Raw genomic sequence first — 18,409 nt, 5'->3', positions numbered from 1 at the left:
GTTCTGCATGCATTATTTGGTGTTTTACTTTGTACACTGAGGATATTTTTGCCGAACTCTACATGCAGGTTCTGGTAGTCTTTAATAGTTGAGTCTCTCTCTTATCTATTTATCACCGGACACAGAGACAAAATATAAGGTTCCGGTTTACAGATCCCCATACATTTTTCTCTATCTCTCTCTCCCTTCACTTTCTCTCTAAGGACTCCTTCCCTTAGAGATGACCCACCTGATATAGAACACAAAGAGACACTGAGAGACACAGTGAGACAGAGACACAGAGACAGAGAGACACAGAGACAGAGACACAGAGACACAGAGACACAGAGACACAGAGAGACACAGAGACACAGAGAGACACAGAGACAGAGACACACAGAGACAGAGACACACAGAGACAGAGACACACAGAGACAGAGACACACAGAGACAGAGACACACAGAGACAGAGACACACAGAGACAGAGACACACAGAGACAGAGACACACAGAGACAGAGAGACAGAGACACACAGAGACAGAGAGACAGAGAGACACAGAGACAGAGACACACAGAGACAGAGAGACAGAGAGACACAGAGACAGAGACAGAGACAGAGACAGAGACAAAGAGACACAGAGACAGAGACACAAAGAGACAGAGAGACAGAGAGACACAGAGACAGAGAGACAGAGACACACAGAGACAGAGAGACACAGAGACAGAGAGACACAGAGACAGAGACACACAGAGACAGAGAGACAGAGAGACACAGAGACAGAGACAGAGAGAAAAGAAACGAAATGAAAGGTTTTGCTTCTTACTGGACGTTGACATCGAAGTCTGTGGGTATGGAGGTGGGGTGCTGTAGGTGCCAGCTACAGTAGAAACCTTTAGGGTAGGTGTTGGAGCGACACATCACCGTGGGTTCCCTAGGGGAAGCTGGAGAGACAGGCACAAGAGAAGACGGGATGGTGAGTTTCTTTCATTCTCTGTCCGGTGAGAAAATACAGAGAGAGAATAGAGACATAGGGAGAGAGAAAAAGAGCAGGAGAGAGAGAGAAAAGGGAGGGAGAAAAGGGAGGGAAGATAAGACAGGTAGGTAGGAAGGGAGGTATGAGGATGGAAGGGAAAAGAACAGTAAATCTCTTAATTAGTTGAGAATCGAGAGAGAAGGGGGAGAGGAAATATAGAAAGGGGAGAGGAAAGAGAGAAAGGGGAGAGGAAAGAGAGAAAGGGGAGAGGAAAGAGAGAAAGGGGAGAGGAAAGAGAGAAAGGGGAGAGGAAAGAGAGAAAGGGGAAAGGAAAGAGAGAAAGGGGAGAGGAAAGAGAGAAAGGGGAGAGGAAAGAGAGAAAGGGGAGAGGAAAGAGAGAAAGGGGAGAGGAAAGAGAGAAAGGGGAGAGGAAAGAGAGAAAGGGGAGAGGAAAGAGAGAAAGGGGAGAGGAAAGAGAGAAAGGGGAGAGGAAAGAGAGAAAGGGGAGAGGAAAGAGAGAAAGGGGAGAGGAAAGAGAGAAAGGGGAGAGGAAAGAGAGAAAGGGGAGAGGAAAGAGAGAAAGGGGAGAGGAAAGAGAGAAAGGGGAAAGGAAAGAGAGAAAGGGGAGAGGAAAGAGAGAAAGGGGAGAGGAAAGAGAGAAAGGGGAGAGGAAAGAGAAAGGGGAGAGGAAAGAGAAAGGGGAGAGGAAAGAGAGAAAGGGGAGAGGAAAGAGAAAGGGGAGAGGAAAGAGAAAGGGGAGAGGAAAGAGAGAAAGGGGAGAGGAAAGAGAAAGGGGAGAGGAAAGAGAAAGGGGAGAGGAAAGAGAGAAAGGGGAGAGGAAAGAGAGAAAGGGGAGAGGAAAGAGAGAAAGGGGAGAGGAAAGAGAGAAAGGGGAAAGGAAAGAGAGAAAGGGGAGAGGAAAGAGAGAAAGGGGAAAGGAAAGAGAGAAAGGGGAGAGGAAAGAGAGAAAGGGGAAAGGAAAGAGAGAAAGGGGAGAGGAAAGAGAGAAAGGGGAAAGGAAAGAGAGAAAGGGGAGAGGAAAGAGAGAAAGGGGAGAGGAAAGAGAAGAGCAGCAGCAGATGAGAAAGAAAAGATGGGATGAAGATGAGCCCAACAGTACCACACCATCACAGCATCACATCATCACAGCATCACAGCATCACAGCATCACAGCACCACAGCATCACACCATCACAGCATCACAGCACCACAGCATCACACCATCACATCATCACAGCACCACATCATCACAGCACCACAGCATCACAGCACCACAGCACCACAGCACCACAGCACCACAGCACCACATCACCACAGCATCACACCATCACAGCACCACAGTACCACACCATCACAGCATCACACCATCACAGCATCACACCATCACAGCACCACATCACCACAGCATCACACCATCACAGCACCACATCACCACAGCATCACAGCATCACATCACCACAGCATCACACCATCACAGCATCACATCACCACAGCATCACAGCACCACAGTACTACAGCACCACAGCACCACAGCACCCATAAGTACAGTGCCTTGCAAATGTATTGGCATGTTTGTCATATTTTGTTTCATTACAACCTGTAATTTAAATGGATTGTTATTTGGATTTCATGTAACGGACATACACAAAATAGTCCAAATTGGTGAAGTGAAATGAAAAAATGTACTTGTTTCAAAAAAATGTAAAACGTAAAAGTGGTGCGTGTATATGTATTCACCCCCTTTGCTATAAAGCCCCTAAATAAGATCTGGTGCAACCAATTACCTTCAGAAGTCACATGATTAGTTAAATAAAGTCCACCTGTGTGCAATCTAAGTGTCACATGATCTGTCACATGATCTCAGTGTATATACACCTGTTCTGAAAGGCCCCAGAGTCTGCAACACCACTAAGCAAGGGGCACCATGAAGACCAAGGAGCTCTCCAAACAGGTCAGGGATAAAGTTGTGGAGGAGTACAGATCAGGGTTGGGTTATAAACAAATATCTGAAACTTTGAACATCCCACACAGCACCATGAAATCCATTATTAAAAAATTGAAAGAATATGGCACCACAACAAACCTGCCAAGAGAGGGCCATCCACCAAAATTCACGGACCAGGCAAGGAGGGCATTAATCAGAGAGGCAACAAAGAGACCAAAGATAACCCTGAAGGAGCTGCAAAGCTCCACAGCGGAGATTGGAGTATCTGTCCGTAGGACCACTTTAACAGGAAGCCAGTGTAGGGAGGCTAGCACTGGAGTAATATGATACATTTTTGGGTTCTAGTCAGGAGCCGTATTTAGCACTAACTGGAGTTTATTTAGTGCTTTATCCGGGAAGCCGGAAAGTAGAGCATTGCAGTAGACTAATTTAGAAGTGACAAAAACATAGATTCATTTTTTCAGCATCATTTTTGGACAGAAAGATCACGATTTTTGCAATGTTACGTAGATGGAAAAAAGCTGTCCTTGAAACAGTCTTGATATGTTCGTCAAAAGAGAGATCAGGGTCCAGAGTAACGCCGAGGTCCTTCACAGTTTTATTTGAGACGACTGTACAACAATCGAGATTAATTGTCAGATTCAACAGAAGATCTCTTTGTTTCTTGGGACCTAGAACAAGCATCTCTGTTTTGTCCGAGTTTAAAAGTAGAACATTTGCATCCATCCACTTCCTTATGTCTGAAACACAGGTTTCCAGGGAGGGCGATTTTGGGGCTTCACCATGTTTCATCGATATGTACAGCTGTGTGTCGTCTGCATAGCAGTGAACGTTAACATTATATTTCCGAATGACATCACCAAGAGGTAAAATATATAGTGAAAACAATAGTGGTCCTAAAACAGAGCCTTGAGGAACACCGAAATGTACAGTTGATTTGTCAAAAACATCCACAAAGACAATCTGATATCTTTCCGACATATAAGATCTAAACCAGGCCAGTCAATCAACCTCTCCAAAAGAATGATTTATTATTTTTATTTTTTTTATTTCACCTTTTTTTAACCAGGTAAGCTAGTTGAGAACAAGTTCTCATTTACAACTGCGACGGGCCAACTGGCCACGATAAAGCAAAGCAGTGCGACACAAACAACAACACAGAGTAACACATGGAATAAACAAGCGTACAGTCAATAACACAATAGAAAAAAAAGAAAGTCTATATACAGTTTGTGCAAATGGCGTGAGGAGGAAAGGCAATAAATAGGCCATAGTAGCGAAGTAATTACAATTTAGCAATTAACACTGGAGTGATAGATGAGCAGATGATGAAGTAGAAAAACTGGTGTGCAAAAGACCAGAAATTTAAATAAAAACAATATGGGGATGAGGTTGGTAGATTGGCTGGGCTATTTACAGATGGACTATGTACAGCTGCAGCGATCGGTTAGCTGCTCAGATAGCTGATGTTTAAAGTTAGTGAGATAGAAATAAGTCACCAGTTTCAGCAATTTTTGCAATACGTTCTAGTCAGTGGCAGCAGAAAACTGGAAGGAAAGGCGGCCAAATGAGGTGTTGGCTTTGGGGATGACCAGTGAGATATACCTGCTGGAGCGCGTGCTACGGGTGGGTGTTGTTATCGTGACCAGTGAGCTGAGATAAGGAGGAGATTTACCTAGCATAGACTTCTAGATGACCTATGGGGCTTTGGTGACAAAACGGACGGCACTGTGATAGACTACATCCAGTTTGCTGAGTAGAGTGTTGGAAGCTATTTTGTAAATGACATCGCCGAAGTCGAGGATCGGAAGCATAGTCAGTTTTACGAGGGTATGTTTGGCAGTGTGAGTGAAGGAGGCTTTGTTGTGAAGTAGGAAGCCAATTCTAGATTTAATTTTGGATTGGAGGTGTTTAATGCAAGGGCTGATTTCAAGGTTTTACTGCTAACCTACAAAGCATGAGATGGGATTGCTCCTACCTATCTTTCCGATTTGGTCCTGCCGTACATACCTACACGTACGCTACGGTCACAAGACGCAGGCCTCCTTATTGTCCCTAGAATTTCAAAGCAAACAGCTGGAGGCAGGGCTTTCTCCTTAAGATCTCCATTTTTACGGAATGGTCTGCCTACCCATGTGAGAGACGCAGACTCGGTCTCAACCTTTAAGTCTTTACTGAAGACTTATCTCTTCAGTAGGTTCTATGATTGAGTGTAGTCTGGCCCAGGAGTGTGAAGGTGAACGGAAAGGCAATGGAGCAACGAACTGCCTTTGCTGTCTCTGCCTGGCCGGTTCCCCTCTCTCCAGTGGGATTCTCTGCCTCTAACCCTATTACAGGGGCTGAGTCACTGGCTTACTGGTGCTCTTTCATGCCGTCCCTAGGAGAGGTGCGTCACTTGAGTGGGTTGAGTCACTGACGTGATCTTCCTGTCCGGGTTGGCGCCCCCCCTTGGGCTGTGCCGTGGCGGAAATCTTTGTGGGCTATACTCGGCCTTGTCTCAGGATGGTAAGTTGGTGGTTGAAGTTATCCCTCTAGTGATGTGGGGGCTGTGCTTTGGAAAAGTGGGTGGGGTTATGTCCTGTCTGTTTGGCCCTGTCCGGGGGTATTGTCGGATGGGGTCACGGTGTCTCCCGACCCCTCCTGTCTCAGCCTCCAGTATTTATGCTGCAGTAGTTAATGTGTCGGGGGGCTAGGGTCAGTCTGTCAAATTTGGAATATTTCTCCTGTCTTATCCGGTGCTCTGTGTGAATGTAAGTATGCTCTAATTCCCTCCCTTTCTCTCTTTCTATCATCTTTCTTTCTTTCTGTCTCTCGCTCGGAGGACCTGAGCCCTAGGACCATGCCTCAGGACTACCTGGCATGATGACTCCTTGCTATCCCCAGTCCACCTGGTCGGGCTGCTGCTCCAGTTTCAACTGTTCTGCCTGCGGCTATGGAACCCTGACCTGTTCACTGGACGTGCTACCTGTCCCAGAACTTCTGTTTTCAACTCTCTGGAGAAGCAGGAGCAGTAGAGATACTCTGAATGATAGTCTATGAAAAGCCAACTGACATTTACTCCTGAGGTGCTGACCTGTTGCACCCTCGACAACCCCTGTGATTCTTATTATTTGAACCTGCTGGTCATCTATGAACATTTGAACATCTTGGCCATGTTCTGTTATAATCTCCACCCGGCACAGCCAGAAGAGGACTGGCCACCCCTCATAGCCTGGTTCCTCTCTAGGTTTATTTCTAGGTTCAGTCCTTTCTAGGGAGTTTTTCCTAGCCACCGTGCTTCTACACCTGCATTGCTTGCTGTTTGGGGTTTTAGGCCGGGTTTCTGTACAGCACTTTGAGATATCAGCTGATGTAAGAAAGGCTTTATGAATAAATTTGATTTGATTTAGCTATTTAGCAGTCTTATGGCTTGGGGATAGAAGCTGTTCAGAGTTCTGTTGGTGTATCGGTACCGCCGTGCGTTAGCAGAGAGAACCGCCTATGACTCCCCCTGGTATAGAGGTCCTGGACGACAGGGAGTTCGGCCACAGTAACACACTACTCTCTATAGCGCCATGCGGTCGGATGCCAAGCAGTTGCCAAAGCAGGCTTTATAAATACATTTGATTGATTAAGCTGCCCGCTCTCCAGGACATCTATAGCACCCGTTGTCAAAGGCAGGCCAAGAAGATCATCAAGTACCTCACTGTAAGAAAATGCCTGCCCACTCCCCCTCCACTCTCCTCCACTCCCCCTCCACTCCCCCTCCACTCTCCTCCACTCTCCTCCACTCCCCCTCCACTCTCCTCCACTCCCCCTCCACTCTCCTCTCCTCCACTCCCCCTCCACTCCCTCTTCCACTCTCCTCCACTCTCCTCCACTCCCCCTCCACTCCCCCTCCACTCCCCCTCCACTCTCCTCTCCTCAACTCCCCCTCCACTCCCTCTTCCACTCTCCTCCACTCCCCCTCCACTCCCCCTCCACTCCCCCTCCACTCTCCTCCACTCTCCTCTCCTCCACTCCCCCTCCACTCTCCTCTCCTCCACTCCCCCTCCACTCCCCCTCCACTCTCCTCCACTCTCCTCTCCTCCACTCCCCCTCCACTCTCCTCCACTCTCCTCCACTCTCCTCCACTCTCCTCCACTCCCCCTCCACTCCCCCTCCACTCTCCTCCACTCTCCTCTCCTCCACTCCCCCTCCACTCTCCTCCACTCTCCTCCACTCCCCCTCCACTCTCCTCCACTCTCCTCCACTCCCCCTCCACTCTCCTCTCCTCCACTCCCTCTTCCACTCTCCTCCACTCTCCTCCACTCCCCCTCCACTCCCTCTTCCACTCTCCTCCACTCCCCCTCCACTCCCCCTCCACTCTCCTCCACTCTCCTCTCCTCAACTCCCCCTCCACTCCCCCTCTCCTCCACTCTCCTCAACTCCCCCTCCACTCTCCTCTCCTCCACTCCCCCTCCACTCTCCTCCACTCTCCTCCACTCCCCCTCCACTCCCCCTCCACTCCCCCTCCACTCTCCTCTCCTCAACTCCCCCTCCACTCCCTCCTCCACTCCCCCTCCACTCTCCTCCACTCCCCCTCCACTCCCCCTCCACTCCCCCTCCACTCTCCTCTCCTCAACTCCCCCTCCACTCCCTCCTCCACTCCCCCTCCACTCTCCTCCACTCCCCCTCCACTCTCCTCCACTCTCCTCCACTCTCCTCTCCTCAACTCCCCCTCCACTCCCTCTTCCACTCTCCTCCACTCCCTCCTCCACTCATCCTCCACTCTCCTCTCCTCCAGTCCCTCACCACTCTCCTCCACTCCCCCTCCACTCTCCTCCACTCTCCTCCACTCTCCTCTCCTCAACTCCCCCTCCACTCCCTCTTCCACTCTCCTCCACTCCCTCCTCCACTCATCCTCCACTCTCCTCTCCTCCAGTCCCTCACCACTCTCCTCCACTCCCCCTCCACTCCTTCTCTCCTCTCCTCCCGTCTCAATCTCACCAAATTAACCAACATTCTGACAGTCAGTATTATGGGGCATCTCAGTCAATCAGATTCTAAACACAGCTGCCAGCATGACTTTTTACTCCAGAGGATAACTACAGATCATACCACCTTGAAGTTCCACCCATCAGATCATACCACCCTGAAGTTCCACCCATCAGATCATACCACCCTGAAGTTCCACCCATCAGATCATACCACCCTGAAGGTCCACCCATCAGATCATACCACCCTGAAGTTCCACCCATCAGGTCATACCACCCTGAAGTTCCACCCATCAGATCATACCACCCTGAAGGTCCACCCATCAGATCATACCACCCATCAGATCATACCACCCTGAAGTTCCACCCATCAGGTCATACCACCCTGAAGTTCCACCCATCAGATCATACCACCCTGATGGTCCACCCATCAGATCATACCACCCTGAAGTTCCACCCATCAGACCATACCACCCATCAGATCATACCACCCTGGTGTTCCACCCATCAGATCATACCACCCTGAAGGTCCACCCATCAGATCATACCACCCATCAGATCATACCACCCTGAAGTTCCAACCATCGGGTCATACCACCCTGAAGTTCCACCCATCAGATCATACCACCCTGAAGTTCCACCCATCAGATCATACCACCCTGAAGTTCCACCCATCAGATCATACCACCCTGAAGTTCCACCCATCAGATCATACCACCCTGAAGGTCCACCCATCAGATCATACCACCCTGAAGGTCCACCCATCAGATCATACCACCCTGAAGGTCCACCCATCAGATCAAACCACCCTGAAGGTCCACCCATCAGATCATACCACCCTGAAGTTCCACCCATCAGGTCATACCACCCTGAAGTTCCACCCATCAGATCATACCACCCTGAAGTTCCACCCATCAGATCATACCACCCTGAAGTTCCACCCATCAGATCATACCACCCTGAAGTTCCACCCATCAGATCATACCACCCTGGTGCTCCACCCATCAGATCATACCACCCTGAAGGTCCGTCCATCAGATCATATCACCCATCAGATCATACCACCCTGAAGTTCCACCCATCAGATCATACCATCCTGAAGTTCCACCCATCAGATCATACCACCCTGAAGTTCCACCCATCAGATCATACCATCCTGAAGTTCCACCCATCAGATCATACCACCCTGAAGTTCCACCCATCAGATCATACCACCCTGAAGGTCCGTCCATCAGATCATACCACCCATCAGATCATACCACCCTGAAGTTCCACCCATCAGATCATACCACCCTGAAGTTCCACCCATCAGATCATACCACCCTGAAGTTCCACCCATCAGATCATACCACCCTGAAGTTCCACCCATCAGATCATACCATCCTGAAGTTCCACCCATCAGATCATACCACCCTGAAGTTCCACCCATCAGATCATACCACCCTGAAGTTCCACCCATCAGATCATACCACCCTGAAGGTCCGTCCATCAGATCATACCACCCATCAGATCATACCACCCTGAAGTTCCACCCATCAGATCATACCACCCTGAAGTTCCACCCATCAGATCATACCATCCTGAAGTTCCACCCATCAGATCATACCACCCTGAAGTTCCACCCATCAGATCATACCATCCTGAAGTTCCACCCATCAGATCATACCACCCTGAAGTTCCACCCATCAGATCATACCACCCTGAAGTTCCACCCATCAGATCTTACTCATTGAACCAACTCTCCAATTGAGGGCATCTCAATCTAATCAGCTCCTAAAAAACTCAATTGCCCGCTTCGCTAATGTCTAAGTACTCAGATAAGTCAGGATTTTAGTGGCATCAATCAATCTAACTTCACAAATTCCACAACACTTAAAAGTTGAAGAACATTGAATAACTTTCTTGATCAGTGGAAACGTTACGCTACAAACTGACCACATCAGAGGGAAAAGGGGAAGTAGAAAACATTGTTGTGACTGAATGGGAATTGTGTTGTTCCTTCGTAGTGATTTATTCTGAGCAGCAGGTTCCATTCATTAGTCATATAGAGGCAGATCAATAGGTCCATTAAGCTGAACAGAGCAGGAGAAATGGGATGACATCACTACTCACTCCGAGAAGGCTGTGTACTTGTTAACAGTATCTTTGTAGTAGAATGGGATAATAGTTTGGGGGGGGGGGGGGGTGCATGGAGCATGATTCTAAAGTCCTATCATTCTGTGTAACATTCCTACCACTCTGTGTAACATTCCTACCACTCTGTGTAACATTCCCACCACTCTGTGTAACATTCCCACCTCTCTGTGTAACATTCCATTCACTCTAACATTCCCACCACTCTGTGTAACATTCCATTCACTCTAACATTCCCAACACTCTGTGTAACATTCCCACATCTCTGTGTAACATTCCATTCACTCTAACATTCCCACCACTCTGTGTAACATTCCATTCACTCTAACATTCCCAACACTCTGTGTAACATTCCCACATCTCTGTGTAACATTCCATTCACTCTAACATTCCCACCACTCTGTGTAACATTCCCACCTCTCTGTGTAACATTCCATTCACTCTAACATTCCCACCACTCTGTGTAACATTCCATTCACTCTAACATTCCCACCACTCTGTGTAACATTCCCACAACTCTGTGTAACATTCCCACCACTCTGTGTAACATTCCCACCACTCTGTGTAACATTCCCACCACTCTGTGTAATATTCCCACCACTCTGTGGAACATACCCACCACTCTGTGTAACATCCCCACCACTCTGAGTAACATTCCCACCACTCTGTGTAACATTCCCACCACTCTGTGTAACATTCCCACCACTCTGTGTAACATTCCCACCACTCTGTGTAACATTCCATTCACTCTAACATTCCCACCACTCTGTGTAACATTCCCACCACTCTGTGTAACATTCCCACCACTCTGTGTAACATTCCATTCACTCTAACATTCCCACCACTCTGTGTAACATTCCCACCACTCTGTGTAACATTCACACCACTCTGTGTAACATTCCCACCACTCTGTGTAACATTCCCACCACTCTGTGTAATATTCCCACCACTCTGTGGAACATACCCACCACTCTGTGTAACATCCCCACCACTCTGAGTAACATTCCCACCACTCTGTGTAACATTCCCACCACTCTGTGTAACATTCCCACCACTCTGTGTAACATTCCCACCACTCTGTGTAACATTCCCACCACTCTGTGTAACATTCCCACCACTCTGTGTAATATTCCCACCACTCTGTGGAACATACCCACCACTCTGTGTAACATCCCCACCACTCTGAGTAACATTCCCACAACTCTGTGTAACATTCCCACCACTCTGTGTAACATCCCCACCACTCTGAGTAACATTCCCACCACTCTGTGTAACATTCCCACCACTCTGTGTAACATTCCCACCACTCTGTGTAACATTCCCACCACTCTGTGTAACATTCCCACCACTCTGTGTAACATTCCCACCACTCTGTGTAACATTCCCACCACTCTGTGTAATATTCCCACCACTCTGTGGAACATACCCACCACTCTGTGTAACATCCCCACCACTCTGAGTAACATTCCCACCACTCTGTGTAACATTCCCACCACTCTCTGTAACATTCCCACCACTCTGTGTAACATTCCCACCACTCTGTGTAACATTCCCACCACTCTGTGTAACATTCCCACCACTCTGTGTAACATCAATATCATTCTGTGTAACATTCCCACCACTCTGTGTAACATTCCTACAACTCTGTGTAACATTCCCACCACTCGGTGTAACATTCCCACCACTCTGTGTAACATTCCCACCACTCTGTGTAACATTCCCACCACTCTGTGTAACATCCCCACCACTCCGTGTAACATTCCCACCACTCTGTGTAACATTCCCACCACTCCGTGTAACATTCCCACCACTCTGTGTAACATTCCCACCACTCTGTGTAACATTCCCACCACTCTGTGTAACATTCCCACCACTCTGTGTAACATTCCATTCACTCTAACATTCCTGTCACGCTTCCTGCTTTCTGGGAGGCATTCCTCCTCTAAGCTCCACCACAGGGGGCCTTCCTATAGCTCTGAACGAGGGCAAGAGAGGCCTCACTCTGCCAATCGGGCAGCATGACAGAGCAGACTTTCACCCATGAACTCCACTGTATATTCAGTACACACCCTGGACAGGACTCTAATCTATATCCTGTTTCTGTAGTGAGACAGCTAGATGTACAGTACACCCCCTGGACAGGACACTGGCCTATCCCCAAAGACACATTCTAACAACCCCAAAGACACATTCTAACCACCCCAAAGACACATTCTAACCACCGCAAAGACACATTCTAACCACCCCAAAGACACATTCTAACCACCCCAAAGACACATTCTAACCACCCCAAAGACACATTCTAACAACCCCAAAGACACATTCTAACCACCCCAAAGACACATTCTAACCACCCCAAAGACACATTCTAACCACCCCAAAGACACATTCTAACCACCCCAAAGACACATTCTAACCACCCCAAAGACACATTCTAACCACCCCAAAGACACATTCTAACCACCCCAAAGACACATTCTAACCACCGCAAAGACACATTCTAACCACCCCAAAGACACATTCTAACCACCCCAAAGACACATTCTAACCACCCCAAAGACACATTCTAACCACCCCAAAGACACATTCTAACCACCCCAAAGACACATTCTAACCACCCCAAAGACACATTCTAACCACCCCAAAGACACATTCTAACCACCGCAAAGACACATTCTAACCACCCCAAAGACACATTCTAACCACCCCAAAGACACATTCTAACCACCCCAAAGACACATTCTAACCACCCCAAAGACACATTCTAACCACCCCAAAGACACATTCTAACCACCCCAAAGACACATTCTAACCACCCAAAGACACATTCTAACCACCCCAAAGACACATTCTAACCACCCCAAAGACACATTCTAACCACCCCAAAGACACATTCTAACCACCCAAAGACACATTCTAACCACCCCAAAGACACATTCTAACCACCGCAAAGACACATTCTAACCACCCCAAAGACACATTCTAACCACCGCAAAGACACATTCTAACCACCCCAAAGACACATTCTAACCACCCCAAAGACACATTCTAACCACCCCAAAGACACATTCTAACCACCCCAAAGACACATTCTAACCACCCCAAAGACACATTCTAACCACCCCAAAGACACATTCTAACCACCGCAAAGACACATTCTAACCACCCCAAAGACACATTCTAACCACCCCAAAGACACATTCTAACCACCCCAAAGACACATTCTAACCACCGCAAAGACACATTCTAACCACCCCAAAGACACATTCTAACCACCCCAAAGACACATTCTAACCACCGCAAAGACACATTCTAACCACCCCAAAGACACATTCTAACCACCCCAAAGACACATTCTAACCACCCCAAAGACACATTCTAACCACCCCAAAGACACATTCTAACCACCCCAAAGACACATTCTAACCACCCAAAGACACATTCTAACCACCCCAAAGACACATTCTAACCACCCCAAAGACACATTCTAACCACCCCAAAGACACATTCTAACCACCCAAAGACACATTCTAACCACCCCAAAGACACATTCTAACCACCGCAAAGACACATTCTAACCACCCCAAAGACACATTCTAACCACCGCAAAGACACATTCTAACCACCCCAAAGACACATTCTAACCACCCCAAAGACACATTCTAACCACCCCAAAGACACATTCTAACCACCCCAAAGACACATTCTAACCACCCCAAAGACACATTCTAACCACCCCAAAGACACATTCTAACCACCCCAAAGACACATTCTAACCACCCCAAAGACACATTCTAACCACCCCAAAGACACATTCTAACCACCCCAAAGACACATTCTAACCACCCAAAGACACATTCTAACCACCCCAAAGACACATTCTAACCACCCCAAAGACACATTCTAACCACCCCAAAGACACATTCTAACCACCCCAAAGACACATTCTAACCACCCCAAAGACACATTCTAACCACCCCAAAGACACATTCTAACCACCCCAAAGACACATTCTAACCACCCCAAAGACACATTCTAACCACCCCAAAGACACATTCTAACCACCCCAAAGACACATTCTAACCACCCCAAAGACACATTCTAACCACCCCAAAGACACATTCTAACCACCCCAAAGACACATTCTAACCACCCCAAAGACACATTCTAACCACCCAAAGACACATTCTAACCACCCCAAAGACACATTCTAACCACCCCAAAGACACATTCTAACCACCCCAAAGACACATTCTAACCACCCCAAAGACACATTCTAACCACCCCAAAGACACATTCTAACCACCCCAAAGACACATTCTAACCACCCCAAAGACACATTCTAACCACCCCAAAGACACATTCTAACCACCCCAAAGACACATTCTAACCACCCCAAAGACACATTCTAACCACCCCAAAGACACATTCTAACCACCCCAAAGACACATTCTAACCACCCCAAAGACACATTCTAACCACCCCAAAGACACATTCTAACCACCCCAAAGACACATTCTAACCACCCCAAAGACACATTCTAACCACCCCAAAGACACATTCTAACCACCCCAAAGACACATTCTAACCACCCCAAAGACACATTCTAACCACCCCAAAGACACATTCTAACCACCCCAAAGACACATTCTAACCACCCCAAAGACACATTCTAACCACCCCAAAGACACATTCTAACCACCCCAAAGACACATTCTAACCACCCCAAAGACACATTCTAACCACCCCAAAGACACATTCTAACCACCCCAAAGACACATTCTAACCACCCCAAAGACACATTCTAACCACCCCAAAGACACATTCTAACCACCCCAAAGACACATTCTAACCACCCCAAAGACACATTCTAACCACCCCAAAGACACATTCTAACCACCCCAAAGACACATTCTAACCACCCCAAAGACACATTCTAACCACCCCAAAGACACATTCTAACCACCCCAAAGACACATTCTAACCACCCCAAAGACACATTCTAACCACCCCAAAGACACATTCTAACCACCCCAAAGACACATTCTAACCACCCCAAAGACACATTCTAACCACCCCAAAGACACATTCTAACCACCCCAAAGACACATTCTAACCACCCCAAAGACACATTCTAACCACCCCAAAGACACATTCTAACCACCCCAAAGACACATTCTAACCACCCCAAAGACACATTCTAACCACCCCAAAGACACATTCTAACCACCCCAAAGACACATTCTAACCACCCCAAAGACACATTCTAACCACCCCAAAGACACATTCTAACCACCCCAAAGACACATTCTAACCACCCCAAAGACACATTCTAACCACCCCAAAGACACATTCTAACCACCCCAAAGACACATTCTAACCACCCCAAAGACACATTCTAACCACCCCAAAGACACATTCTAACCACCCCAAAGACACATTCTAACCACCCCAAAGACACATTCTAACCACCCCAAAGACACATTCTAACCACCCCAAAGACACATTCTAACCACCCCAAAGACACATTCTAACCACCCCAAAGACACATTCTAACCACCCCAAAGACACATTCTAACCACCCCAAAGACACATTCTAACCACCCCAAAGACACATTCTAACCACCCCAAAGACACATTCTAACCACCCCAAAGACACATTCTAACCACCCCAAAGACACATTCTAACCACCCCAAAGACACATTCTAACCACCCCAAAGACACATTCTAACCACCCCAAAGACACATTCTAACCACCCCAAAGACACATTCTAACCACCCCAAAGACACATTCTAACCACCGCAAAGACACATTCTAACCACCGCAAAGACACATTCTAACCACCCCAAAGACACATTCTAACCACCCCAAAGACACATTCTAACCACCCCAAAGACACATTCTAACCACCCCAAAGACACATTCTAACCACCCCAAAGACACATTCTAACCACCCCAAAGACACATTCTAACCACCCCAAAGACACATTCTAACCACCCCAAAGACACATTCTAACCACCCCAAAGACACATTCTAACCACCGCAAAGACACATTCTAACCACCCCAAAGACACATTCTAACCACCCCAAAGACACATTCTAACCACCCCAAAGACACATTCTAACCACCCAAAGACACATTCTAACCACCCAAAGACACATTCTAACCACCCCAAAGACACATTCTAACCACCCCAAAGACACATTCTAACCACCCCAAAGACACATTCTAACCACCCCAAAGACACATTCTAACCACCCCAAAGACACATTCTAACCACCCCAAAGACACATTCTAACCACCCCAAAGACACATTCTAACCACCCCAAAGACACATTCTAACCACCGCAAAGACACATTCTAACCACCCCAAAGACACATTCTAACCACCCCAAAGACACATTCTAACCACCCCAAAGACACATTCTAACCACCCCAAAGACACATTCTAACCACCCCAAAGACACATTCTAACCACCCCAAAGACACATTCTAACCACCCCAAAGACACATTCTAACCACCCCAAAGACACATTCTAACCACCCCAAAGACACATTCTAACCACCCCAAAGACACATTCTAACCACCCCAAAGACACATTCTAACCACCCCAAAGACACATTCTAACCACCGCAAAGACACATTCTAACCACCCCAAAGACACATTCTAACCACCCCAAAGACACATTCTAACCACCCCAAAGACACATTCTAACCACCCCAAAGACACATTCTAACCACCCCAAAGACACATTCTAACCACCCCAAAGACACATTCTAACCACCCCAAAGACACATTCTAACCACCCCAAAGACACATTCTAACCACCCCAAAGACACATTCTAACCACCCCAAAGACACATTCTAACCACCCAAAGACACATTCTAACCACCCCAAAGACACATTCTAACCACCCCAAAGACACATTCTAACCACCCCAAAGACACATTCTAACCACCCCAAAGACACATTCTAACCACCCCAAAGACACATTCTAACCACCCCAAAGACACATTCTAACCACACCTAGCCATCCTCTCTCTCTCTGTTTCTCTCAACACCAAACAGAAACTATTGAAAAGCCTCAAACACAAGCAAATTGCTTCTGCTTCTCGTTTGCAACCTCACAGCGACGTCATTGTTCTTTAACTTTTGGTATTTCGCTGAATAGCCTACCTGGTTAAATAAAGGTGAAATAAAAAATACTATTAAAAAGGAGCCGGAAATTGGATGAGGACAGAGGAGCTCGACGATGTCTGAGGACAGAGGAGCAGGATATTGGATGAGGACAGAGAAGCAGGTAGATGGATGAGTACAGAGGAGCAGGAAGATGGATGAGTACAGAGGAGCAGGAAATTGGATGAGGACAGAGGAGCTCGACGATGTCTGAGGACAGAGGAGCAGGATATTGGATGAGTACAGAGGAGCAGGAAGATGGATGAGTACAGAGGAGCAGGAAGATGGATGAGGACAGAGGAGCAGGAAATTGGATGAGGACAGAGGAGCTCGACGATGTCTGAGGACAGAGGAGCAGGATATTGGATGAGGACAGAGAAGCAGGTAGATGGATGAGTACAGAGGAGCAGGAAGATGGATGAGGACAGAGGAGTAGGAAGATGGATGAGGACAGAGGAGCAGGAAGATGGATGAGGACAGAGGAGCTCGACGATGTCTGAGGACAGAGGAGCAGGATATTGGATGAGGACAGAGGAGCTCGACGATGTCTGAGGACAGAGGAGCAGGGTATTGGATGAGGACAGAGGAGCAGGATATTGGATGAGGACAGAGGAGCAGGATATTGGATGAGGACAGAGGAACATGCAGATGGATGAGGACAGAGGAGCTCGGCGATGTCTGAGGACAGAGGAGCAGGGTATTGGATGAGGACAGAGGAGCAGGATATTGGATGAGGACAGAGGAGCAGGATATTGGATGTGGACAGAGGAGCAGGATATTGGATGAGGACAGAGGAGCATGAAGATGGATGTGGCCACAGGAGAAGCAGGAAGTTAAATGCATTTTATTCCACTCTGAGGAATGTAACATTGCCTAGTGTGAAAGTCACTGTTGTTTTCCAGATTACTGTGTGATATCGTTCTCGGTGTCTGATGTGAGAAAACATTTAAACAGGTTAACAGTCACAAGGCTGCCGGGACAAACGCAACACAAGGGCACCTTCTCAAAGCACTAGACCAGCAGGCAAGTGCCAAACATTTTCAAGCTCTCGTTGTTCCAGCCTGTAATCACAACACGTTTCTAGCTAACCAACATTTTCCCTGGTCCAAAAAGCTCTAACTTAAACTGCCTAAATGACGACCGCCCTGTAGCACACTGATCTGTAATTATGAGGTAATTTGAAATTTTGGCACAGATCAACACCACAATCCCAGAAAGGACTATAGGACTCTGGGTATG

The 18,409-nt window shown here is 47.5% G+C and overlaps 1 protein-coding gene across 2 annotated transcripts in view; it reads right to left on the bottom strand.

Moving 5' to 3' along the window:
• LOC129869518 (ciliary neurotrophic factor receptor subunit alpha-like) overlaps positions 1–18,409 on the bottom strand; it is a 574,739-nt gene that overhangs the window by 127,515 nt on the left and 428,815 nt on the right. For both annotated transcript variants that reach the window (XM_055944002.1, XM_055943994.1), the window contains one exon: positions 805–922. In XM_055944002.1, the coding sequence (XP_055799977.1) occupies positions 805–922 (118 nt within the window). The remainder of the gene's footprint in view (positions 1–804; positions 923–18,409) is intronic.

This window comes from Salvelinus fontinalis, chromosome 2, assembly GCF_029448725.1.
Source record: "Salvelinus fontinalis isolate EN_2023a chromosome 2, ASM2944872v1, whole genome shotgun sequence".
In the NCBI taxonomy this organism is placed as follows: Eukaryota; Metazoa; Chordata; class Actinopteri; order Salmoniformes; family Salmonidae; genus Salvelinus; species Salvelinus fontinalis.
This window is presented reverse-complemented; position numbering and strand designations above follow the sequence as displayed.